This window comes from Trachemys scripta, chromosome 21 (assembly GCF_013100865.1).
Source record: "Trachemys scripta elegans isolate TJP31775 chromosome 21, CAS_Tse_1.0, whole genome shotgun sequence".
Lineage (NCBI taxonomy): Eukaryota > Metazoa > Chordata > Testudines > Emydidae > Trachemys > Trachemys scripta.
Window position 1 is genome coordinate 796,685 of NC_048318.1, and position 27,113 is coordinate 823,797.

General features: G+C 45.0%; 1 protein-coding gene across 6 annotated transcripts in view; it reads right to left on the bottom strand.

The window, feature by feature from the left end:
• Positions 1-27,113, bottom strand: part of PKNOX2 (PBX/knotted 1 homeobox 2) — a 645,653-nt gene that overhangs the window by 291,917 nt on the left and 326,623 nt on the right. For 5 of the 6 annotated variants that reach the window (XM_034754693.1, XM_034754697.1, XM_034754696.1 and 2 more), the window contains one exon: positions 3,653-3,761. The exons of the other annotated variant lie outside the window; for it this stretch is intronic. In XM_034754693.1, the coding sequence (XP_034610584.1) occupies positions 3,653-3,739 (87 nt within the window). In that variant the 5' untranslated portion in view covers positions 3,740-3,761. The remainder of the gene's footprint in view (positions 1-3,652; positions 3,762-27,113) is intronic. 6 annotated transcript variants of the gene reach the window in all.

Here is a 27,113-nt window from a genome sequence, read left to right on the forward strand (position 1 = left end):
GGAGGGGGGGGGGGGGGGGGGGGGGGGGGGGGGGGGGGGGGGGGGGGGGGGGGGGGGGGGGGGGGGGGGGGGGGGGGGGGGGGGGGGGGGGGGGGGGGGGGGGGGGGGGGGGGGGGCTGTCAGGGTGGAGAGTGGTTGGATGGGGCGTGGGAGTCCCAGGGGTCTGTCTGGGGGTGGGGATGTGGATAAGGGTTGGGGCTGTCAGGGTACAGGTAGGGCCCTAGGGGGCCAGTTAGGATGGGGGGAGAGTCTCAGGAGGGGGCAGTCAGGGGACAAGGAGCAGGGGGAGGGTTGGGGGTTCTGAGGGGGCAAGTGGGGGGGCAGGGGCGGGCTAGGGCAGGATGGGGCGGGGCTAGGGCGGGGCTCCTCCCGTCCTCTTTTTTGCTTGCTGAAATATGGTAACCCTAGATTTGAACCCTTCCACCTCCACTAACTCTGACTCCAAGCTGTCTAATTATTAGTGTGACAGTAAAAGAACCATCTTCCTGGCCATCTTCTTAAGACCAACTGAACTCCACACTCTGAGAAACAGTCAGCAAGGCCTCTGGAAAGCAGCTAAATCAGGGAAACAGAAATAATACAATATGACTTAAATTATATGACGACTTGTCCCAACCATCCCAGTTTGCAACTAGAAAACGCACTGTGAAACCAGCTCAGCATTTGTATGGGCCTCCAAAGAGTGGCGACAATACTGTGCTTATTTCTCTCTTCATGCCGACTGCCACACTCACTTCACTGCATGCCCAGTGTGTTCATCTCCCACTGCCAAGTTCTATTTTCATAGAAATGCCACAAACTCATTTTTAGTTTTGTTATGACTATTTCACACAGCTCCACCTTCTAGTGGCTTCAGTGCCTTGAACCTAGCCGTTCTCAACTTTTTCCATACTACGACCCCATGTTACAAAAGAAGAATTTCTGGACCCACTTCCATCTTGCCATAATACCCTAGACTTGTTTGCCACCTGCTGCACCCAGGGTCCAGCAAAATAAAGAAGCCCTGAGATTTCCTTAAATATACATGTCCTCCTAGCAAGCTCTTGGTCCAATGGGTCTGATATTCAAATACTAACCTTTTAGCATTGTGTGGTCTACTTAATCTAGCTCCTGATTGGTAAATATCAGAATGCAATTTTTGATGTTCTGTTCCTGGCTTGAACGAGACAGTCTAAGTTCATTAACAGTGGAGCTGAGCAAATAACTCAGCAAATGATTTTCACTCAGGGGATCACAGTTTCCTCACACTTAGTCATTCTCCACATTTATTCAATTCATGTTATAGGGTTGTTGTTTTTTTAAAAGTGAACTTTGTGGCTTTATAATGAAGAATTTGCTGCCAGCATTTGATGCTTGATATGCAAAATCTGAGTTGTGTGGGTTGTCTGATATTGGGCGCATAAGCCACATGCTTTTGTCTCCTGTGCCTTTTGGGGTGAGTGTAACTGATGGAATCAACAGCAGGGCTTGAAGTAGCACCTCAGGGAGAAAGAGGATTAGGGGGTTTGCAAAAATCAAACCCTTCCTTTTGTGTGCCGCCCAGGCACTCCTTGAGATGTGGTTGCTAGGAACATCAGGCTATTGTCATGTTTATTGGATGAGCGCAGAGTGGCCCATTCATTTTTCTGTTGTCATGCTGGCACAAAGTAACTGCCCGGGGGTTAAGGGTTTGTTCAGGTCCTTGTTTGGCTAGTTTAACTGGGGAGGGGATTCGGGAACTCTACATCTCTGCTGCCCCATTGCGTATTATTAAAAATACTCCAGTCTGGTGTGAGCAGCTGAGCTTTCAGCTTCACTTTAACTTTCTGCCAGTGACTATGACATTGCTCAAAAGTCCCTGGAAAGAGACTATAGAAGGGGCTTGAGCAGCGCCAAAGAAAATTCACCTTGAAATCAGAGCACAAATGCCAGGACATGTTTTGTAGTATTCACCCAACTCCAGTACATTTGCCGTACTGGTGCTGCCTTCTGAAATACAGGCTGATCCCTTAGCCAGCTTTGCATTAGCCCTATCTACAGAAAAGCACTTGTTTTAGCTGTCTGAGGACTTCAATGGGATTGACATGGTGTGGTGCAGATATGTGTCAGAGTTGCTGAGAGACCACAGCTGTCTCTTCATAGGGTATGTCTATACTACCCACTGGATCAGCGGGCAGCGATCGATCCAGCAGGGGTCAACTTATCACGTCTAGTCTAGATGCGATAAATCGACCCCAAGTGCTCTCTCGTCAGCTCCTGTACTTCACCACCGGGAGAGGCACAGGCAGAGTCGATGGGGGAGCGGTAGCAGTTGACTCACCGCAGTGAAGACACAGCGGTGAGTAGATCTAAGTACGTCGACTTCAGCTATGTTATAGTAGCTGAAGTTGCATAACTTAGATCGATCCCCACCCCCGACCCCTCCAGTGTAGACCAGGCCTAAGCTTGGATCTTTTATAGTTCTCCAAGGAGAGAATTAACTCAGCAACGCAGCAGTGTCTCCTTTCAGCTGGCAGGCCTCCAGCTCCCCTCCCCCAGCCCTTTCCTCCCAAGTCCTGTATATGCCAGCTACAGAGAACTGAGCACTTTTCCTGCTTATCCCAGTGTCTGGTAAAGAAACTCCCCTTTGGAATCTAGGCCGAATTTAAAAGGTCATATGATGACTATTCACTACTCACCCTTCCTTTCTCAAACGGATTAGGTGTAAAAGTAACAATTTTAAAAAGGCATCAAGAGATAGGACCAACAGTCACAAAGTCACAGCACTTTCACCCAGTGTAGGGGTGAAGTTTCATGCTGTCTTGGAGTGAGTTCTTTCAGATCAAGCACATTGCGAAACCAACCATTCTCTGTATACCCTCTTTACACCCCTTCCCTCTTGGGAAAAATATCAGATGATGCTACTGGCAAAACTTTTGAAAGTGTGTAAGGCTCAGATTTGTAAAGTGATTTAGGAGTTCCTAGGCTCAGTGTCATCCCAACAGCTAACTGATTTAGGAGCTTAAATGGCATTTTCAAAAGGGATTTAGGAACTTAGGAGTCTAAATGCCATTGACTGCCTCCCAAACCTGTGTTCTGGACTCTGGCACAAAAGATCCCAGGGTGGCATGTTCAAACTGGGGAGTCTAAAGTTAGGCCAGGCCAGATTTCCAAAGGTGCCTCAAGATGAAGCTAGGTGTCTACCGGGGTTTACAAAGTCATATGCATAGGTTAGTCCCATAGCTCCCATTCGAGTCAATGGGAATCAAGTTACAAACTTATTCAGGTGTGTCTGAACCTTCCAGAAGGTGCCAACGTGTATTTTTGGGCACCTAAATACCTTTGATAATATGCGGCCTAGGGTATGATCTTGGCATTTGGGGATATATTTGGTTAGAGCAGGGCACAGAACAAAATCCAGTAATGCATTGCAACTTCATCTGCATTTGGTTCTAGATAACAATGTGAGATCCTTCCATTTCTTGCCAGAATCAATTCTGCTTTGCACTTGGCAGCAATACCGATTCATAAGGAATTTTTTCTTTGACGCTAAGTCCCCTGCTGTTTTTCTGCAACACTCCGAACTCTTCTACAAAGGCTCTAAGTGGAAATGCATGGAAAGCCCCTGGCCAAGCCTCGCTGCTGCTGCATGTTTGAAGGGTGGTGTTGGATGTGAGCTCTGCAGCACACTCACCTGCTGGCTGTCTTGGTAAGGGGGAGGGGGCACACTCTGTGTGGCCATCATTGTCAGAGCTGGTGCTGGGGAGACATGTTGCATCATGGGATTGAGTCACATCTAGAACCTGTTGATGGGAGAAAGTTCAGCTTGATTAACAAAAAAAAAAAAAAAAAAAAAAGGAGCTTCTGCCATTAGAATTACTCAGACTCAAAGCAGTTCAGTACTGACACTCTAAGATGGCTGCGTTTTGTTGTTGTTTGAAGTGGCATAGTTGTGCTAATTGTACAAATCCAAAATCCTGACTCCAAGCCACACTATGAAAACACAAATCCATCTCCTCGCTATTCAGGAGGTGATCATGTTGCCAAAGGAAACTGAGTGAGAGGGAGACTGTCCTGAAATATTTCAAGCTTGTGATCAGCTCAGGCCTGAAATATTAGTCAAAAGTAGGCGTACGAGCAGTGTTATTGTTCATTGCCAAGTGCCAGAATGCTTGGCACAAACTCTTGCTTTATTGTGAGAGTAAACAAATACGGAGCCATTCATCAACTGTACTTTTCAAAATATTTCTATAGCTTCATGCACATTCTCCCCACAGGTAGGCCCCATTTATCTTGTGGCATATCAGCCTGGGACTAACATTACTCACAGTACAACTTGCAACAATATATTTGAAAATCTGTCAAGAGGACAGAAGAGTACAGGGTCACCAATTAGTCAAACACTGAATGACTAAGTCAGTTTCATTCCCATCTGCTGTCAGCTGATTCAAAATCTTTCCAAACATATCCATTTATAGTATTAAAAAATAACCCTACACAATGTTAAATCTAGGAGATTTAATCTAGGAGATTTACTGCTTTAGGCAAACTGAAAAATCTCTCTACCTTTTTACATATCATCATGTAATAGACATATAGAGACGACATCCTTTGCTCCCCAGGTAACCATTCTGGTCCTGTTAACCAGAGCAACTCCACCCCAGGGCTGCTCTTGTTAACAGGATCACTTCCTCTCAACATTTCCTCACTTGCAGTTAGGCTCATAGTTATTTGCATCCCACACAGGGCCAGCTCCAGCTTTTTTGCCGCCCCAAGCAGCAAAGGAAAAAAACAAAACAAAACGATGGAGCTGCCGCTGAAGTGCTGCTGAAGATGAAGAGAGGGACTGAAGGACCCGCTGCCAAATTGCTGCCGAAGACCCAGACATGCCGCCCCAATAACGGACAGAGTGCTGCCCCTTTTTATTGGCCGCCCCAGGTGCCTGCTTCCTTCACTGGTGCCTGGAGCCGGCCCGGTGTGGGATGCAAACAACTATGAGCCTAACTGCAAGTGAGGAAGTATTGAGAGGAAGTGGTCCTGTTAACAAGAGCAGCCCTGGGGTGGAGCGCCTGCCTAGCTGGGCTTCAGAACCATCCATCAGGCGCTCAGAGACCAGGATGGAGGATGCAATATAGGAATGTAGACAGACAGGCAGACTCTGGGCAACAGGTTTTCGGGTTGGCAGAGACCAGACACTTAGTTATTTGTTTGATACTGAACAAAGCCATGGAGGGAAAGCCTCCCAGCTTGTGGACAGTAAATATTTGTTGGAGTGTAAAACCTTCAAAAGATTTCACCATTGCAAAAGTCTGGTTTTGACTCATAATGATCTGGAAAAAGGAGTAAATAGTGATGTGGCAAAATTTGCAGAGGATACAAAATTACTCCAGATAGTTAAGTCCAGAGCAGACTGCAGATCTCACAGAACTGGGTGATTTGGCAACAAAGTGGCAGATGAAATTCAATTTGATAAATTCAAAGTAATGAACATTGGAAAACAATCTCAATTATACACACAAAAAGATGGGGTCTAACTTAACTAATACCTCTCAAGAAAGAGATCTTGGAGTCATTGTGAATAATTTTCTGAAAACATCCACTCAATGTGCAGCAGCAGTCAAAAAAGCTAACAGAATGTAGAAGGAGATACATTCATTCGTCCTTCACTATCAGGACAGAGGAGAAGAAGGGAATTTGTAATCATTCACTGTAGAATGCTGGAGAACTTCTACAAAGAAATCAAAGACACAATGTGTCAAGGTGATGGGTGGGGAAAGGCAGTGGCCCGAGGGACTATTGTCAGGCTGTTCTAACCTGCACTAGGGTCAGGGCAGAGAACTCACTCCCCAGTGCCTCTCCTCTCAGGGGCAGTCAGTGGGAGCTGAGTGCTGTGAGAACAAAAACTTACCGGAAGTTCAAACCATAAGACACCCTGGCTTGTGTGGATTTTAACTAGCTCTAAAGTCTATAGGGTAGCAAACAGAGTGATGGTAATGGGCAGCCTCCTTATCCAGAAGGTAGAGAATCGGGAAGAGGAAAACTCTTGAATCTACCTCTTGTTAAGAGAAATGGATTGTTCATGACTGTGGAAATAATCCGTAGGCTTGCTAGCAGTGACTATTAATTTAGCATTATATGAACTGAGAACACCGGACGATAAGAGCAACTGGAAAATAAGAGGCAAAAATAAAGCTAGCCTCATTCATAAATAAGGGAGCAAGCAATATCAGCAATGGCTCTGAGATGGCCAAATATGGAGGTACAGAATCTAAAATAATGTATTCCAAAAAGGCAGACTGAGAGGAAGGATGGACTCAGGGTGGGTGTTCCCTCTAATTTTTCCCACCCACGTGCGGAATGAATTTTGTTATGTGTACTAAGATGGAGATGATGTGTAACATAACTTTAGCAAAGCTTTTGATATGGTCTCCCATAGTATTCTTGCTGGCAAGTTAAAGAAGTATGGGCTGGATGAATGGACTATAAGGTGCATAGAAAGCTGGCTAGATTGTCGGGCTCAACGGGTAGTGATCAATGGCTCCATGTCTAGTTGGCAGCCGGTATCAAGCGGCGTGACCCAAGGATCGGTCCTGGGGCTGGTTTTGTTCAATATCTTCATTAATGATCTGGAGGATGGTGTGGATTGCACCATCAGCAAGTTTGCAGATGACACTAAACTGGGAGGAGTGGTAGATACGCTAGAGGGTAGGGATAGGCTACAGAGGGACCTAGACAAATTAGAGGATTTGGCCAAAAGAAATCTGATGAGGTTCAACAAGGACAAGTGCAGAGTCCTGCACTTAGGACGGAAGAATCCCATGCACTGCTATAGAATAGGGACTGAATGGCTAGGCAGCAGTTCTGCAGAAAAGGACCTAGGGGTTACAATGGACAAGAAGCTGAATATGAGTCGACAGTGTGCCATTGTTACCAAGTAGGCTAACGGCATTTTGGGCTGTATAAGTAGGGGCATTGCCAGCAGATCGAGGGACGTAATCATTCCCCTCTATTTGACATTGGTGAGGCCTTAGCTGGAGTAGTGTGTCCAGTTTTGGGCCCCACACTACAAGAAGGATGTGGAAAAATTGGATAGAGTCCAGTGGAGGGCAACAAAAATGATTAGGGGGCTGGAGCACATGACTTATGAGGAGAGGCTGAGGGAACTGTGACTGTTTAGTCTGCAAAAGAGAAGAATGAGGGTGGGATTAGATAGCTGCTTTCAACTACCTGAAAGGGGGTTCCAAAGAGGATGGATCTAGACTGTTCTCAGTGGTAGTAGATGACAGAACAAGGAATAATAGTCTCAAGTTGCAGTGGGACAGGTTTAGGTTGGATATTAGGAAAAACTTTTTCACTAGGAGGGTGGTGAAGCACTGAAATGGGTTACCTAGGGAGGTGGTGGCGGCATCTCCTTCCTTAAAGGTTTTTAAGGTCAGGCTTGACAAAGCCCTGGCTGGGATGATTTAGTTGGGGATTGGTCCTGCTTTGAGCAGGGGGTTGGACTAGATGACCTGAGGTCCCTACCAACCCTGATGTTCTATGATTCTACAATCCAAGAAAAAATGTTTGACATCCTGTTTAACTGAGTTCTGATGCAGTTTCTTTTTAGATGCAAAGGTAAAACTATAGGCGAAGAACACAAGTTGAACCCTTTGGAAAAGCTGTTTCATTGGAGCTCCTGTCTAGCAGGGCTTCAGAACTATCCATCAGGCACTCAGAGACCATGATGGAGGATGCAATATAGGAATGTAGACAGAGAGGCAGACCCTGGGCAACAGGTTTTGGGGTAGGACGACAGGAAAATGTCGAAGGTTGTCTGTGTCTACCTGTGAATTTGGGGACAGGCCTGGCAGTGCAGAAATATGTTCCAGATCACTAGGACCTTCAAGGTAACTGGGAAACTTCCCTCTATAGGGAACACGTGGCCAGCAACAAGGGATCCCAGCTTTGAAGGAGCATAGAATACAATGAGATCCTGAAGGAATTTTCAAGAAGTGGAGAAGCCTGGTCAAGGAGAGTACCTAAGTTGCCACTGCTGCTGACCCCCTGCAAATGCTCCTGGGTCAGAGCTGAGGAATAGAACCAAAATCAATCGTGAGAACTCTGCAATTCTTCTTGCAGCAAAATCCTGTTTAGTTCATCAGATAAGTGTCCTGTCCTCTCTCCTTTTCCGGAATGCTACGTTTTGTTCGCAAGAGTCCAAGACCATGATCTCAGACTGGCTGCTCAAACAGGCTCTGCATTTTGCATTGCAGTGGCTGCCCAGCAGTGTGTGTCAGAATCTCTGCGCTACATTTTCAGCATGTTAATGATGTCGTAGAGCAAAATCCCCTGCAGCCCCCTGGAAAAGTGCTTCTCCTTCCTCTGCTGTCAATATATGGAATTTTCCAAACAAGATACAGCCTTCCCTCTGTAAGCCAGGGTATGACTGAGCTCTCCCCGGCCATCTGTTGTTGAACTGAGGGAAAAGACTGTATTTGCATAGACACACCTACTCTGCTAGGTGCTCAGCAGACAGATCTGCTTTGCCAAAATGTTCAATTTTGGCTGTTTGGGGCCACTGGGGGACAAGGAACAAGTGTTCCTGTCTACTGCTATGGACGGTGTTTAAAGAATCCTAGATACTATTTATCCCACCACCTTCAGTGTTTAAAGGGTAAAGCTGGTCAGACTCACTTTGAAGTCCTTATTCCTATTCAGAGATCACCAGAGCTGTAATCACTTCTGAGCAGGTCTAGGGGGCTGAACGTTAGACCTTGTGTGGGGACAGTGTTGAGTGTAAGACAATGCAGAGGATGCAACAGCAGTGAGGTTCCCCACTGCCTGCTGAAATCACTGAGAACTGGGCTCAGTGGTAGCAGCATATCTAGAAGCAGAAGTGGCAACAAAAAGTGGCAGAGACAACAGTGACAGCCATGGTGAGCTGTGGCAGCAACCCTGCCCTCTTCAGGAATGGGAGATGAACCCACATGAACACACCCTGAAGTCTGACATGGCTGACTTCAGACAAACAGCCATGAGAACGGTGCAGCAAAGGGAAAGGGAGTGGCATGTTAAAGGGACATTCGTCTGTTGGACTTTCACACACTGAGATCATGGACACTGCCCAAGCTATTGTGGGGCAGGTGTTTACTTATGGGTTGCACACTTTTGAATCACTGTGGAGTTCCCTCTCCCTCTTAATAATAGATGTATTTTGTTCCACACAGACTCTGTGCTTGTGAGTGGGCAAGTATTGCCTCTTAAAGGTACCCCAGGGTAGTGATTAGTTTTCCCAGATTTCTGGGTGGGGCTTGAGCCGATTGTTTTTTAATGTCAAGAGGAGCCCCTAGATACTGATCCAGTCCTTGCTGCCGCTGACACCGCTGGCAGAAGGGTTATGTCCCTACATGCGCACACTCACATTCATATATACTTGTGCACACATAAATGCACATGCCCATGCACACAACTGAGACTGTGCTTCACATCTCCCTCCCACCCACCTCAAGCACAAGAGGACCAGAGAAGATTTTTTTCACACCTTATCTATATTCCAGAGGAGTCACTGCTGAGTGGCAGAAAGAACTCTCCCATTCTCTGCTGCTGGCTGCAGCCTTGGGGGAAGGTGGAGGAGAAGGAGGCCAGGAGTTGTTGGTGCAAAACACATTTTTTTAAATTACAAAGATTCTTTCAAGCCCAGATTAATCATGCACTAAACATTTTCTTCAAGGGGGCTTCCTGGTTTTCTGACTTTGTGAAAGCGTCAAATATCACCAGCAATGATGAGAACTGTGAATATCTGCTGGAAACTCAGTGTAAAGAGCTGCACAAGGGAAGCCATTTGAAGATCACAAGTTTATGGGTCCTACTAAACCTCTAAGGATGGAGATTCCACCACCTCCCTAGGGAACCCATTCCAGTGCTTCACCACCCTCCTAGTGAAATAGTGTTTCCTAATATCCAACCTAGACCTCCCCCACTGCAACTTGAGACCATTACTGCTTGTTCTGTCATCTGCCACCACTGAGAACACTCTAGATCCATCCTCTTTGGAACCCCCCTCACTCTTCTCTTCTGCAGATTAAATAAGACCAGTTCCCTCAGCCTCTCCTCATAAGTCATGTTCCCCAGCCTCCTAATAATTTTTGTTGCCTTCCACTGGACTCTCTCCAATTTGTCCACATCCTTTCTGTAGAGGGGCACCCAAAACTGGATGCAATACTCCAGATGTGGCCTCATCAGTGCCGAATAGAGGGGAATAATCACTTCCCTCGATCTGCTGGCAATGCTCCTACTAATGCAGCCCAATATGCCGTTAGCCTTCTTGGCAACAACGGCCCACTGCTAATTCATATCCAGCTTCTTGTCGACTGTAATCCCCAGGCCCTTTTCTGCAGCACTGCTGCTTAGCCAGTCAGTCCCCAGCTTGTAGCAGTGGCTGGGATTCTTCCGTCCTGAGTGCAGAACTCTGCCCTTGTCCTTGCTGAACCTCATCAGATTTCTTTTGGCCCAATTCTCCAATTTGTCTAGGTCACTCTGGACCCTATCCCTACCCTCCAGTGTATCTACCTCTCCTCCCAGCTTACTGTCATCCACGAATTTGCTGAGGATGCAATCCATCCCATCATCGAGATCATTAATGAAGATGTTGAACAAAACCGGCCCCAGGACTGACCCCTGGGGCACTCCGCTTGATACCAGCTGCCAACTAGACATTGAGCCATTGATCACTACCCGTTGAGCCTGACAATCTAGCCAGCTTTCTAGACACCTTATAGTTCATTCATCCAAGCCATATTTTTTTAACGTGCTGGCAAGAATACTGTGGGAGACCGTATCGAAAGCTTTGCTAAAGTCAAGGTGTATTAATTACGTCCATAGCTTCCCCAATATCCACCGAGCCACTTATCTCATCATAAAATGCAATCAGGTTGGTCAGGCATGACTTGCTCTTGGTGAATCCATGTTGACTGTTCCTGATCACCTTCCTCTCCTCCAAGTGCTTCAAAATGGATTCCTTGAGGACCTGCTCAATGATTTTTCCGGGGACAGAGGTGAGGCTGACTAGTCTGTAATTCCCCAGATTCTCCTTCTTCCCTTTTTTAAAGATGGGCACTATATTTGCCTTTTTCCAATTGTCCAGGACCTCCCCACAATCGCCATGAGTTTTCAAAGATAATGGCCAATGGCTCTGCAATCACATCAGCCAAATCCCTAGTGCCCTCGGATGCATTGTATCCAGACTTGTGCATGTCCAGCTTTTCTACATAGTCCTTAACCTGTTCTTTCATCACTGAGGGCTGCTCACCTCCTCCCCATACTGTGCTGCCCAGTGCAGCAGTCTGGGAGCTGACCTTGTCTGTGAAGACCGAGGCAAAAAAAGCTTCCCTGATATCTGTTGGAAGACTACTACTGCAAAACATAATATGTCCTGTAAATTCTTAGCGTGTGTAGGGGACAACTTTCTGATTCAGATTGTTGAGGAAACAACTTCAGGGTCATTCATTTTGCATCTGGTTTTGACCAGCAGGGATGAATTAGTTGCGAATGTGAAGGGGATCCGGAACTTGGGAGGAAGTGATCATGATCTGATCGAATTCAAGATCCTATGGAAAAGAAGACATGTGGACAGCAAAACAAGGACACTGGACTTCAGAAAGGTGGATTTCAACCAACTCAGAAATATCAGGCAAGGCCCCAGGGAAAGACCAATTAGGAAGAAAATGAGTTAAAGGGGCAGTTCCTAAAAGATATAATACCAGGGACTCAACGTCAAGCTATTCTGACATACAAGAAAGATAAGAAGAGCCATGGGGGGGCGGGGTGTCAGTGTGGCTGCACGAGGAGCTTTTTAGCTATCTAAACACCATACCTACAGGAAATGGAGGGAGAGGCATGTCACCAAGGAAGTATACATGGGAATAGCACAAGCATGTAGGGAGAAAAATCAGGAAAGCCAAGGCAAGGAATGTGTTACAGCTGACAAGACATGTGAGGGACAACAAGAAGGGGTTGTACAAATATGTCAGACAAAAAAGAAAGATCAAGGACAGTGTCGGTCCACTGCTCAATGGAGAGAGTGAGCTGGGAATGGAAGATGATAGAAAGGCAGAGCTGCTCAGTGCCTACTTTGTGTCAGTCTTCTCACAAAAAGTAACATTTGACCAGACAATTAGCAAAGTGACCATAGACAATAAAGGGGAAGGGATGCAAAGATTTCCTGACCAATTTGAATGACTTCAAATCATCAGGGTCTCATGCTATTCACCCCAGGGTACTGAAGGAATTAGCTGAAGGGTACTGAAGAAATCTCAGAACCACAACATTTGCAAACTCATGGATAACAGGAGAGGTCCTGGAAGACTGGAAAAGAGCTAATATAGTGCTCATCTTTAAAAAAGGGAAAAAGGAGGAGCTGGGGAACTATAGACCAGTCAGCCTCACCTTGATACCTGGGAAGCTACTAGAACAATGTATAAAACATTCAAGTTGCAAGTACCTGGAAGATGAAGGGGTAATCACTAGCAGCCAGCATGGATTTACCAAGAACAAAGCATGCCAAATCAGCTTGATTTCCTTCTTTGGTGGTTAGGAGGAATGCCTGGACTTCAGCACGGCTTTTGACACAGTCCCACATGACATTCTGATAATTTGACATTCTGGGACATTTGACACAGTCCCACATGACATCATGACAAGCTGGAGAAATGTGGGCTCGGTGGAACTACCATTAAGAGGATATGTAATTGGTTAAACAACTGCAAACAAAGAGTAACTATTAACGGAATGTCAGATTGGAGAGAGCTCTCAAGTGGGGTTTAACATTGATCTTTTCTGGGTCTGCTGTTGTTTAACATCTTTATTAATGACCTGCATGTAGGACTAGAGATCACACTGACCAAATTTGCAGAGGACACAAAGTTACCAACACATTGGAGGATAGAGCTAAAATTCAAAGGGATCTTGATAAAACAGAGAACTGGGCTATAGACAACTACATGAAATTCAACAAAATGAATGTAAGGTGCTACATTTAGGGAAGAAAAACCAAATGCACAAATACAGAATGGCGGATAACTTTCTAGGCAGCAGCACTGCTGAGAAGGATCTGGGAGTCGTGATGTATTACAATCTCAACATGAGTCAACAGCTGTTGCAAAAAAAGCAAATGCAATTTTATGTTTTGTTAACAGAGGTATAGCATGCAAGTCCTGGGGGGTGATAGTACTGCTCTACTCGGTGCTGGTTAGGCTTCAGCTGGAGGACTGTGTCCAATTTTGGTCACCACTGTATAGAAAGGAGGTGGAGAAACTGGAAAGTATCCAGAGGTGAGCAATAAGGATGATCAAAGGGATGGAATGCAAACCATACGAGCAGAAGCTGAAGGAACTGGATGTGTTTACTTTGGAAGAGAGGAGATTAAGGGGGAATATGATAGCTGTCTTCAAATACTTGAAAGGCTGACATAAAAAAGATGGAGAAAAGTGTTCTCTCTTGCCACAGAGGGCAGAACAAGAGGCAATGGGTTCAAACTACAGCTTAGCAGATTTAGATTAACTTTAACTTGAGTTAAAACTCACACGTTGCCCCTAACTCAAGTCCCATTCACCTACAAAACCCCGTCACTCTAGTTGGCTGGACCAAGAGGAGGCTAAAACTTGGGTGAGCAAAAGTTAACTGCCAACATGATCACTCTGTAGTGTGGCTGCAGGCTACTGGCAATCGAGTACCACTGCTCCTCCAGTACCTTCCCACATTTTCCCTTGTGTGCCCCGAAAGGACAGACAAGTTCTCCCACAATTCACTGGGAAAGAATTAATGGAACAGCTAAGTTTACTGCAGTGCTAAGAACACTGGGATGTGCCTCCAGAAGTCTTAGTGCCACATGAGTAACTGCAATGCCAGTGTGGACACGGCAACTTCAGTGTTATTGTGCAGTATGCCCACTCTCACTTAGGCTAGAATAACTTGAGAGTAGTAATTTGAGTGTAGAAAGCTTGAACTAACAGGAAGACAGACCCCAAATCGATGACATTACAAACACCTAAAACAATAACAGCCATGTTAATATAACTGTTTGCAGTTATCTTAGGTTAGAATCTTGACCTCAAGGTGTCATTTGTTTCAGAGCAATCTGTCCTAGGGGAAATGAGCTTCTGTGCAATGTCTAGTGACTGTCATGAAAATGCAGATTAAGAATTGTGTTATGATAAATGGCTCATAATCACTAGGAAGAGATTTCAAATGTCTTCAGCAGTCCAGAAGGCAGCAGGGGGAGGGATAGCTCAGTGGTTTGAGCATTGGCCTGCTAAACCCAGGATTGTGAGTTCAATCCTTGAGGGGGCCATTTAAGGATTTGGGGCAAAAATCTATCTGGGGATTGGTTCTGCTTTGAGCAGGGAGTTGGACTAGATGACCTCCTGTGGTCCCTTCCAACCCTGATATTCCATGTTGTATTTGAGGCCATGTCTACACTACAGGCGGTATTGCTGCATAGTTATGGTGTCATCATTATGCTGCTGTAACTCCAGAGTGAGATGCAGACCAACGAGATAGAAAGGAACTCCACCTCCCAAGGAGATGGTAGTATGGTTGATGGAAGCATTTTTCTATTAACCAACCTGCGTCTACACTAGGGATTAAGCTGGCATAGCTATGGCATGCAGGAGCATGGATTTTTTTCACACCCAAGTGCGATAGCTCTGTCAATCTACGTTTTAAGTGTAGACCCAGCCTAAATCTCTGCTATAAAGCTGCTACTACATACAGCTGGTTCCACACACAGTCTGCAAACCCACAAAATACAGTGATTCTACATAATGCTAAAGCAGGGGTAGGTAACTTATGGCACACGTGCCGAAGGCGGCATGCGAGTTGATTTTCAGCGGCACTCACACTGCCCGGGTCCTGGTCGCTGCTCTGGGGGTTCTGCCTTTTAATTTAATTTTAAATGAAGCTTCTTAAGCATTTTAAAAACCTTCTTTACTTTACATACAACCCTAGTTTAGTTATATATTATAGACTTATAGAAAGAGACCTTCTAAAAACGTTAAAATGTATGACTGGCACGCGAAACCTTAAATGAGAGGGAATAAATGAAGACTCAGCACACCACTTCTGAAAGGTTGCCAACCCCTGTGCTAAAGTAGTATTGGCCATGAAAGAAGCATGGCAGACAGTCCTTGATTGTTTTGGGCAAACCTTTTGGGAAGGTATAACTCTAGGCACAATTACTTCTTAAACTATTCTGCCTTATTACCCAGTGACCCACGGAATGCGGGAAGGGGTCCTTTCTCAAACCACAAAAAAGGGAAGGAAGATTATATGCAAGGAAATACCTTGCATCATGTGGAAGAAAAACTACAGCTCTTCTTTTCGGGTTATGGAAAACACCTAGTGAGCTCCAGAAGCATCAGGTTTATAGTAAGAAGCAACAGAGGGTCCTGTTTCGTGGGTAAGAACCTCACTTCTTCAGATGCAACCCACGAAAGCTTATGCTCCCAATACTTCCGTTAGTCTTAAAGGTGCCACAGGACCCTCTGTTGCTTTTTACAGATTCAGACTAACACGGCTACCCCTCTGATACTTGAGGTTTATAGTAATTATTTTCCCTTTTGCTATACTGTGAAATAGCATGAGAAAAACTTAGTTACTTTCAAGGAGAACTAGTTGCTCTAAATCTTAAGAATTTTACATTAAAACTTAGATTTCAGCTGAATAAACACCAATATTCATATCTCCAAGGATTAATAATGATATTTGATGCCATTTGCATTAATATTGATGTTGAATACCAATAATGCTGTTGCCAGCTCTGCGGATAGCAAATATAAATAGACGGAATAGTGATGTTGCATGTAAAGAAAGCTTGTGCTGGCAAATGAAATATTTCCATTACTAAAAGAGAAAGAAAGATTTGGGAGAATTAATAACTGAGATTCCTTAGCTTCAAATTGCACTGGTTGCTTTCAGAGGTGAAAGGAACCATTACCAAGGCTGCATCTCTTTAAAATACTTAAAGAAACCCACCCTGCCATTAAGTGGATAATGTCAGATTTCTCAAGAGATGTGCTAACTCCATTGACTCCCTCCTGGATTAAACCTTCCGACCGGAGCCAGAACATTAACAGTCCAGCTGCAGTGCTTTGTAACTGCTATCCCTGCTCGAGAAAGGTGAACAGTCCAGGGCTTTAACTCTGTAGACATGTGGGTGAAAACCCCCCTCGCAAAATGAAGTCGGGGGGGGGGGGAGGAATCTCTGCAGAACAGTTGCTCGGCTGGAGTCCACTGTTCACATTGGAAGAATGAGTATACCCCTAGCACACGCCAGCCATTTATTTTATTGTAAATCATCATCTCCATAGAACTTGCTACTTTATGTGCTGCTGGCTTCCTTTCTGCATATTTGCAGAAGGTGGCAGTGTGGAGCATTGTTTAACCGTGTTATATAATATAACCTGTTTACTAAAACATGCAGTCAGTTGTCTGCTTTTGATGTGTTTAGATCATTGGACTTATAGTCAAACATAAAACAAATAAAAATGAGAGACAGCTGTTGCCGATAGTGTTATATTTATCTTTGGGAAACAAACTTGTTCAGCCACCATAAATATTCCAGGAAGAGTGTTTAGTTTGCTGGAAAGATATGGACAGTTCCCTCTCAATGGCAACCTACAGCTATGAATCTTGAAATAATGGTGTAAACCTGTCACAAATTTCATGTGACTCTGTGGATTTATCTGAAGAAAAACCACACACGATGTGCTCTGCAAAATCCATGAAGGGCTATAAATAGCGGAGTAGACTAGCACAGCATTTTGTGGCTCAGTCTGACTCGTGGTACTCATCAGTCAGCCCCTCTACTGAATGGCACTGTCTTCTGTTCTCTCTCACCTCAGTGTGTCAGAGAAAGCCGGTTTCCTTAGTCAGATTGATATAATGAACCCATCCCATGCTGAAGGTACAAATAAAATCTATAGTTTAAGAATAAATGCAGGAATATTCAAATCAACACAATGTCAAACAGGAAAAGACTCAAAGGCCATAAAACTAAAGACCAAGTCCTATCTCCTCAATACCTTCCCCACCCACATGCCTAGCAGCATGCCCCTGAGGTTAGCAAACTCAGGATCTATTGGCCAAAAGCCTCCAGTAAGAACTTGCTGAACTGTCCCAAGTGGAGCACATTCAGGGAGCATATGGTTGAGCCTCTCAGCAGATCTCAACTGCCAGAGGATAAAATGATGACAGAGACCTCGCAGGAAGGGTGCCAGAATAGCACCTGGACACTAATCAGAAGCCAGTACAGAGCACACACATGTTGAACCTGCTCCCAGTAGGTAGCCCCAGGTAAGTGAATAGCCACATTCTGCATCAACTGAAAATCCTGAGTAGTCTTCAACTGTAGCCCAAAGTAGGGTACATTCTGCTACTCCAGTGTGGAGATAACAATGGCGTGGACACTGAAGTGCTGAACTCCACATCTGAAAGCAAAAGCCCCAACTTCTTGCAATGTGCAGTTGGAAAGACATAGCAGCAGTAGCCCAGACTATCTGATCATGAAATAGATGGAGATGGAAGAAATCCAAGTCAGGCAGCTGAATAACAAATGGCAGACAAAACTTGCTCAGATATCATCTCCACCATTTGCTCTAGTTATTTGTCTCAGGCCACCAAAATTACCTGTGTCTTATCCGCACTGACCCTCCGTCCCATGTCCAACCTTTGGCTTGGGTAGACATTGGAAATCTATCAACTGTGCCATCAGGGACTGAATAAACAGAGACAGAACTGTGTATCATCTACGTATGGAAGGAACCACCTCACTTCTACTCTTTTGGCCTCAGACACATCAGATAGAATTGTGTAAACCCACATATGAGAAGTACCTTGGGCTCAGATGAAGGGATGCCCCAAATTACCCTCTGGGTCCTCTGCAAGAGAAAAAGTCTCCATCCATCTCTTTGAGTGAGTGTCAATAATTGTTCACATCAACAAGAAAACACTGTGATATAAACACCAGCCTACACAAGGCCTCCCACTGCTGCTAACAGGTGCTCCAGCCACAGCAGGAGGATTTAGAAAATCCTTGATTATTTCCACTTCCTGCAATTTTATGTCTCATGTAAAGATCTTTAGGGTAAAAAGGGCTATGGACATATCATAGAATCATAGAAGATTAGGAATGGATGAGACCTCAGGAGGTCATCTGGTCCAACCCCCTACTCAAAGCAGGACCAACACCAACTAACTCATCGAGCCAGGGCTTTGTCAAGCCGGGCTTTAAAAACCTCTAAGGATGGAGATTCCACCACCTCCCTAAATAACCCATTCCAGTGCTTCACCGCCCTCCTAGTGAAATAGTGTTTCCTAATATCCAACCTAGACCTCCCCCACTGCAACTTGAGACCATCCTTCTTGTTCTGTCATCTGCCACCACTGAGAACAGCCTAGCTCCATCCACTTTGGAACCCCCCTTCAGGTACTTGAAGGCTGCTATCAAATCCCCCCTCACTGTTCTCTTCTGCAGACTAAATATGCCCAGTTTGATCAGCCTCTCCTCGTAAGTCATGTGCCCCCGCTCCCTAATAATTTTTGTTGCCCTCCGCTGGACTCTTTCCAATTTGTCCACATCGTTTCTGTAGTGGGGGGCCCAAACTGGACGCAATACTCCAGATGTGGCCTCACCAGTGCCGAATAGAGGGGAATAATCACTTCCCTCAATCTGCTGGCAATGCTCCTACTAATACAGCCCAATATGCCGTTAGCCTTCTTGGCAACAAGAGCACACTGCTAATTCATATCCATCTTCTCATCCACTGTAATCCCCAGATCCTTTTCCTCAGAACTGCTGCTTAGCCAGTCAGTCCCCAGCCTGTAGCAGTCCATGGGATTCTTCCGACCTAAGTGCAGGACTCTGCATTTGTCCTTGTTGAACCTCATCAGATTTCTTTTGGCCCAATCCTCCAATCTGTCTAGGTCACTCTGGACCCTATCCCTACTCTCCAGCGTATCTATGTCTCCCACCAGTTTAGTGTCATCTGTGAACTTGCTGAGGGTCCAATCCATCCCATCATCCAGATCATTAATAAAGATGTTAAACAAAACCAGCCTCAGCACCGACCCCTGGGGTACTCCGCTTGATACCCGCGGTCAACTAAACATTGAGCCATTGCTCACTACCCGTTGAGCCCGACAATCTATCCACCTTATAGACCATTCATCCAATCCATAGTTTTTTAACTTGCTGGCAAGAATACTGTGGGAGACCATATCAAAAGCTTTGCTAAAGTCAAGACATATAAGGACATATAAGGACAAGAATAATAGTTAGCAGCACTTATACAGGACACAACATGCCACAATGGGCAAGTGTGGCACACTGGTTAGGCTGAATTAGCATATCTTCTGGCTTTACCCCTTCCCAAGTCAGGGCCTCGCTGGCCAGTTCTGAGCTCTTCATTGGAGCAGATGTCTTGGGCTGCTTGCATCACTGTGTTCCACCTTCTGATGGACTTTCCTTCACATGCAGCCTTAGCGCCAGCTGCACGACCCAGTAGAACTCAGATGCTGAACCTAGGCTCATATCTTCAAAGTGCTGTAAATGAGAAACTAATTCACCTAACATCAGCTACCTTCAGCCCTGAAATTAACAATGTGCTTGAGAAGAAAATGTGAGTATATTTATGTAGATAACAGCACTGTAAGCACTCAGTTTATGCCACCCCAAACTGTGCAACAGGGTAGAGGACGAGAGAAAACTCCTGCTAGATTAATGAGCCCATCATCAAATACCTATTCCCCATAGGTACTTACAAACGGTCAAGTCACCCCTTAACCTTCTCTTTGTTAAACTAAATAAAATGAGCTGCTTGAGTCCATCACTATAAGGCATCTTTTCCAATCCTTTAATCATTCTCATGGCTCTCTTCCGATCCCACTCCAGCAACGGTCGCACCAGGGCCAAATACAGAGGTAAAATAACCTATCTACTTCTACTGGCGATTCCCCTGTTTATGCATTCCAGGATCACATCAGCTCTTTTGGCCACAGCGCCACACTGGGAGCTCATGTTCAGCGTATTATCCACCACAACCTCCAAACCTTTTTCAGAGTCGCTGCTTCCCAGCATAGAGTCCCTCATCCTGTAAGTGTAGGCTACATTCTTTCTTCCTTGCTATTTTGAACTGATCTGAATTTGTTTGTTTTGATTTCACACATTTTGACCCAAGCAATGGAGAGCTAGATTCACAAAATGCTGGTGAGAGATAGTGGCTTCCTTGTAACCTCGAGCCCAGTTATTAGGGGCTCCCCTGGAATGTAGCACACTGAGGTTCAATTCCTCCCCTGATATGGAGAAGGGATGGGAACTTGGTTCTGCCATATTGCAAGAAAGTGCCATAATCAATGGGCTATGGAATATTCTGATATTGAGCTTTCTCAATCTCTCCTGTTGAAGCTATTTTACTGTAGATAGCTTGTTGAATAGTCATTGGAGCAGGGACTTGCATGTGGGTCTCCCACATCTTGGGAGATGGCCTTAACCACTTGGTTACAGAATCATTCTCTCTTTCTCCCTGGCCCAACGACTATTCACTGTCATGATGAATGACTATGAATTGTCATTATGAATGTGGATTGGGAGCCAGGTATCGCCCACAACTGCTAGCAGTAACCTAGGCAGCAGGGGTAACACTTCACCATCAACACCAGAGCAATGACAGTGCCAGCAGATATACCCCTGATGTAGGGTTGCCAACTTTCTAGTCACACAAAACCGAACACCCTAGCTCCGCTGCTGCTCCAAGGCTCCACTGCTGCCCCACCCCTTCCCCGAGGCCCCAAACCCCGCTCACTACATTCTCCCTCCCTCGGTGGCTTGCTCTCCCCTACCCTCACTCACTTTCACTGAGCTTGGGCAGGGGGTTGGGGTGCGGGAGGGGGTGAGGGCTCTAACTAGGGTTTGGGCTCTGGGATGGGGCCAGAAATGAGTGGTTCAGGGTGCGGGAGGGGGATCTGGACTGGGGCAGGGAGTTGGGTGTGGTAGGGGGTCAGAGTTCCAGCTGGGAGCTGGGGGTGTGTGAGGGCTCTGGGCTGGGGGTGATGGCTCTGGGATGGGGCTGGGGATGAGAGGTTTGAGGTGCAGGAGGGGGATCCAGGCTGGGGGTGGGGCCAAGGGATTTGGAGTGCAGGAGGGGGCTGCGGCTTGAGGCAGGGTGTTGGGGTGCAGGAGGGGATAAGGACTCTGGGGTGGGGCCAGGGATGAGGGGTTTGGGGGTGGAGGAGCGTGCTCCGGGTTTGCGTGCTCCGGGTGGGGGGGCTCAGGGCTGGGACAGGGGCTCAGGGTTGGGGCGTGGGCTTACCTGGGGCAGCGGCACAGTGGGAAAGCTAACGCAGGCTGCCTGCCTGTCCTGGCACCGTGCTGCGCATGCCCAGAAGCAGCCAGCAGGTCTGGGTCCTAGGCGGGGGGGCGGGCAGGAGGCACCACGCGCCGCTCTCACCTGCAGGTACTGCCTCTCCCCCCAGCTCCCATTGGCTCATGGGAGTGTAGAGCTGGTGCTCGGGCAGCACGCAGAGCCCCGTGCTGCCCCCCCCCCCCGCCCCGTCTAGGAGCCGGACCTGCTGGCTGCTTCCAGGATGCAGCACGGTGCCAGCAAGGACAGGTAGGGACTAGCCTCCCTTAGCTCTGCACAACCACCAACCGGACTTTTAACGGCCTTGTCTGCGGTGCTGTCCGGAGCCACCAGGGTCCCTTTTCAATCGGGTGTTCCGGTCGAAAACTTCAAACCTGGTCACCCTACCCTCATGAGCTATTTTCAAACAAAAGAAAATGAATCCATGTTTACGTAGTAACCGGGGCCTCAGTGGTTTGGCAATGAGGGAAAAAGTGTTTATACTAGTCGGAGAGCTGGCAATTTCCTAAATTGCACAACTTTTGGGGTGTTTCTATAGAACTGTGAAGAGGAAGTACCGTTCTTTGCACTGCTGTCCTATGTAACACATTGTCTACAGTGTGGCATATACAGTGCATCCAGCCATTGTGGGATGTGTGCAGAGTAGATGCTGGATTAGAAAAAGTCCTTTTACTTCTTTTTTCCCTTATCCCTCTGAAAAGCCCTTAGTCTAAAGAATTTCTATCCAATTAAAAGGCAGGTGTAGGGGTGTGTGTGTGAGAGAGAGATTCCTTCAGATGTTTTCAGCAGCCAATCTACAGTGCTATGTTAAAATCAGTCATCTCTCCCATCTAGATAGCCTACTTCTCTCTCTCTCAAACACAAACACACACATGTTTAATTGCACACTCTAAATGGATTAAAATTTAAAAGCTGGCTGATATGTCTCAAAATGTAATTGTAAACAGGAAATCATCAAGAAGATGGGTTTCTAGTGGGGTCCCACGGGGATCGGTTCTTGGCCCTACTGAGTTTAACATTTTTATCTATGACCTGGAAGAAAACAAAATCACCACTGATAAAGTTTGCAGATGACACAAACTGGGGGAATGGTAAATAATGAAGAGGACAGGTCACTGATACAGAGTGATCTGGATTGCTTGGTAAACTGGGTGCAAGCAAATAATATATGTTTTAATACATGTAAATGTAAAATGTATACATCTAGGAACAAAGAATGTCGGTGAGGCTTACAGGATGGGGGACTCGATCCTGGGAAACAGTGACTCTGAAAAAGCCATCCTGGGATACATAAACAGAGGAATCTTGAGCAGGAATAGAGAGGATATTTACCTCAATATTTAGCACTGGAGCAACCACTGCCGGAATAGTGTGTCTAGTTCTGGTGTCCTCAGTTCAAGAAGGAAGTTGATAAGTTGGAGAGGCTTCAGAGAAGTGCCACAAGAATGATTAAAGGGTTAGAACATCTGCCTTATACTGATAGACTCAAGGAGCTCGATCCATTTAGCTTAACAAAGGGAAAGTTAAGGGATGACTTGATTACCGTCTCTGAGTACCTAGGAGGCGAACAAATATTTGATAATGGACTCTTCAGACTAGCAGGGAAAGGCAGAACATGACCCAGTGGCTGGAAGTAGAAGCTGGAAGTAGAAGCTGGACACATTCAGACTGGAAATAAGGTGCAGATTTTTAATAGTGAGAGTAATAAACAACTGGAAAAATTTACCAGTGGTTGAGGTGGATTCTCCATCACTGAAAATATTTAAATCCAGACTGGCTGTTTTTCTACAAGATCTGCTCTGAGAATTATTGTGGGGCAGGTCTCTGGCCTATGCTATCCCCGAGGTCAGACTAGATGATCATAATGATCCCTTCTGGCCTTGGAATCTATGTATCTTAGCATGCTTCAAAACTATATGGCTCATTTGTCACTGTTCTCTGAAGATAAACATCACAACAGATCACCTCTCTATATCTTCCACATTCCGAGGGCTGAATCATTCACAGCTTTTGCCTGGGAGGAACTGCTCTGATCATGTGACCCAGGCAAGCACACTGCCAAAAAGGAAACAGGAGGAGACTGAGGGCCATGGCCCTGCCCCTTTCTGCACAAGCCCTTACAGTAGACCAGGCCATGAGCACTGAGAGGAGCAGACTGCACCATCCTGGGAATTGGTGTGGAGTAGTCTGTACAGCCACACTATGTACCAGGAGCCTTGAGGAACCCTCCCCAAACTCCTTTCAACCACCCCCTAATCCATGCTGTGCCTGTTTGTCACAATCTAGCCCAAGATGTTCCAACAGGAGGTGTCTTCTGCCAGACCTTGCCATACAATGCAGTCACACCAGGTGCTTTCACCAGGGGAGGTAAAATCCCTCCGATAGGTATAAAGAGGAGTATCATTAAAAGATTTTAAGTTACAGCCCCCTCAGCTCTGTGAGGAGAAAGGTGTGTGAAGGGGGAGCGGTTATGATGCATATCTGACAAGAACAGCAATTACAGCTAAGTTGTTCTCTCTTTTCTGATGATACTCAACCCAACACTAAAATGCTCCAGGGATATCTCAATAACAAACACTAGAATAAAGACTGCAACAGCCAATCAGAACTTTAGTAGACAAAGTTAATGAACCTTGAAAAGCCACATTAAACAACTTTGTTCTTTTTTTAAGTGGAGGCCTGAGGTACCTACAGACATTTTAAAGTGTTATATTTATAGAAAGAGAGCATTAAGATACCTTCCAAAACAATCTGGCAGAGGAAATCCTCATCAAAGACACACCTTCAAAGTAAAGTAAAAATACTATGGTTTGGGGGTTGGTTTTGTGTGTGCACAAGAGTTTCGGTGCCCCTTGGCCCAGCAAAAGTTTCTGTAATGCTGATAGAATATTCTTGACTCTCATCTGTAAGGCAAATTGAAAGGGCTTAAAGTAAAAATACAGCTTCAATTTAGTAAAACTGGACAAATAATTTTTTGACAAATTTCCTTTCTGAGCATGAATGGTCCATGAGAAACTTCTGGTTTTCTTGAAAGTATTTGTTATTTGAAATCATTTGTTGATTCATTCTTCAAGTGTAACTCATTCAAAATCTCCCTTAGTGTTATGAATTCAAAATCCGATTTGCACAAATAGTTTTGTATATTTGCTTGCACCTTACTATTTCCATGAACATTCCTAATGAGACGTTTCTATGCATGCATACTTTGAGGAGGTGAACACAAAGGGGGCTTGACTAGTCTGAAAATGAACTGCTTAAATATTCATTAATCTTTTGAGAATCGCCCATTTTTTCAGGCTATGTTTAAACTCAAGAGGAAAGCACTTGTATTGGTTCATTTCAGTAGGTTCATGTTTGGACCATTTACTTCACTGGGCTGGAAATCTTTTTTTTTTTTTAAACTGAAAGCTTTGATTCTACAGCACAATTCTGCAGTGAACGCTGGATTTTGCAACACATTTATTACATTATCTAGTGCCTTGACCATGGCCCTGACTGAGCAAAGCACCGAAGTATGTGTTTAAAGTTAAGAAGGGAAGAAGTAAATTACAAAGTTAAGAAGGACCCTAAGGGACTAACATCTTCTCTTCGAGCCACTTGGCTTCATTCTCGTTGTTCCCAACGGGAGGCAAAAGCCATACTGAAAAAAGGCAGCTAAACTGATAGCCACTGTAGCCTCTCTCTTATGAGAACAAAAAGAAAATGACAACCATTTTGAAAGAGGGCAGTTCTTTGTGGAATTCTCTGTAATGGAACATTATTCACCAGCCTCCACTGACAGGCAAACTTTCAGTTATGAAGAACAACAGCAAAAAATGACAAGTCCTAAAAAAAACCCTCAAAAACTACTCATTGCCCCAATCTATTGAGAGGGCAGGAGAGGGAAACTCAAGAGGCATATGAGAGCAGGAGAACATGGGGGCAGGAGTGAGGGGGAACCGTGTGTGTGAAAGAGAGAGTGTAGGACACATACTCGGCCACAAAGGAGTGTGACTGAACCCAAGAAGCAATTATAGAATGAAAAGACCTCCAAATTAAAGAGGTCTTACTCATGGTTTCTTGAATAAAATAACAATCCCAAACACGTGCCTGATGCCTATAAGGCCTCAATGCTTAATGTCCTGTCCAATAGACAAATGTCAGTACCTAATGTCTCCCTTGAACAAAAAGTTATAAATCCCTTTTTGTATTTGTGATTTTGCATTTTTGGCATTTGTATGGTAACAATTTGGTTATGTTTCCTAAATCAATAATTATAAAAACGAAACAAAAAACCTTCTGCATTAAGATTGGAAAGTCAACTTCTCAATGTTAGGAATCCCATCAATCAGATTACCCAGGCTGATTTTATTTTACTGTCTTGTGCATATGCCTTATAATGCAATCAATAATTACATGGTCAATGAATTTTTGCCTCAGTCAGTGGACAGGGTAGAAGGTGCTCACTGCTCAGTAAAGGAAGCATGCTAAGAACATAACAAAAAACAGCATACTGGGTCAGACCAGTGGTCCATTTAGCCAAGTATCCTGACTTCCCACAGTGGCCCATGCCAGATACTTCAGAGGGAATGAACAAAACAGGGCAATTTGTCAAGTGATCCATCCCCTGTCGTACACTCCCAGTTTCTGGCAGTCAGAGGTTTAGGAACATCAGGCATGGGGTTCCATCCCTGACCTCTGTCGCTGATAGCCACCAATGGAACTATCCTTCACGAACTTATCTAATTCTTTCTTGAACTGACTTATACTTTTAGCCTTCAAAACATCCCCTGGCAATAAGTCCCACAGATCCATTGTGTGAAGAAGTACTTCTTTTTTTTTGGTTTTAAACCTCCTGCCTCTTAATTTCATTGGGTGACCCCTGGTTCTTGCGTTATGTAAAGAGGTAATTAACAATTCCTTATTCACTTTCTCCACATGATTTATGATTTTATAGACCTCTAACATATTCCTCTTTAGCTGTCTCTTTTCTAAAATGAACAGTCCCAGTCTTTTAATCTCTCCTCATATGGAAGCTTAATCATTTTTGTTGCCCTTCTCTGTACTTTTTCCAATTATACTACATTTTTTTACATCCTCAAAGAATTATAATAGTTTGATGAGACATGATTTCCCTTTCCAAAATCCCTGTTGACTCTTCCCCAACATATCATGTTCATCTATGTGTCTGATAATTCTATTCTTTACTATAGATTCAACAGTAGTAAACAACTATTTGAGATGAGGCGATGAGACCTGCATGAAGAATTCAAGGTGTGGGCATACCATGGATTTATATAGTGCGTTATGATATTTTCTATCTTATTAACTACCCCTTTCCTAATGATTCCTAACATTGTTACCTTTTTTGACTGCTACTACATTGAGCAGATATCTTCAGAGAACTATCTATGATGACTCCAAGATCTCCTTCTTGAGTGGTAACACTTAGCTTGGACCCCATCATTTTGTATGTATAGTTGGGATTATGTTTTCCAATGTGCATTACTCTGCATTTATCAACATTGAATTTCATCTGCCATTTTGTTGCCCAGTCACCCAGTTTTGAGAGATCCTTTTGTAGCTCTTCTCAGTCTGCTTTGGACTTAACTATCTTGAGTAATTTTGTATCGTCTGCAAATTTTGCCACCTCACTGTTTACCCCCTTTTCCAGATCATTCATGAATATGTTGAACAGTACTGGTCCCAGGACTGACCCTTTGAAGACCATGCTATTTACCTCTCTCCACTGTGAAAATTGACCATTTATTCCTACCCTTT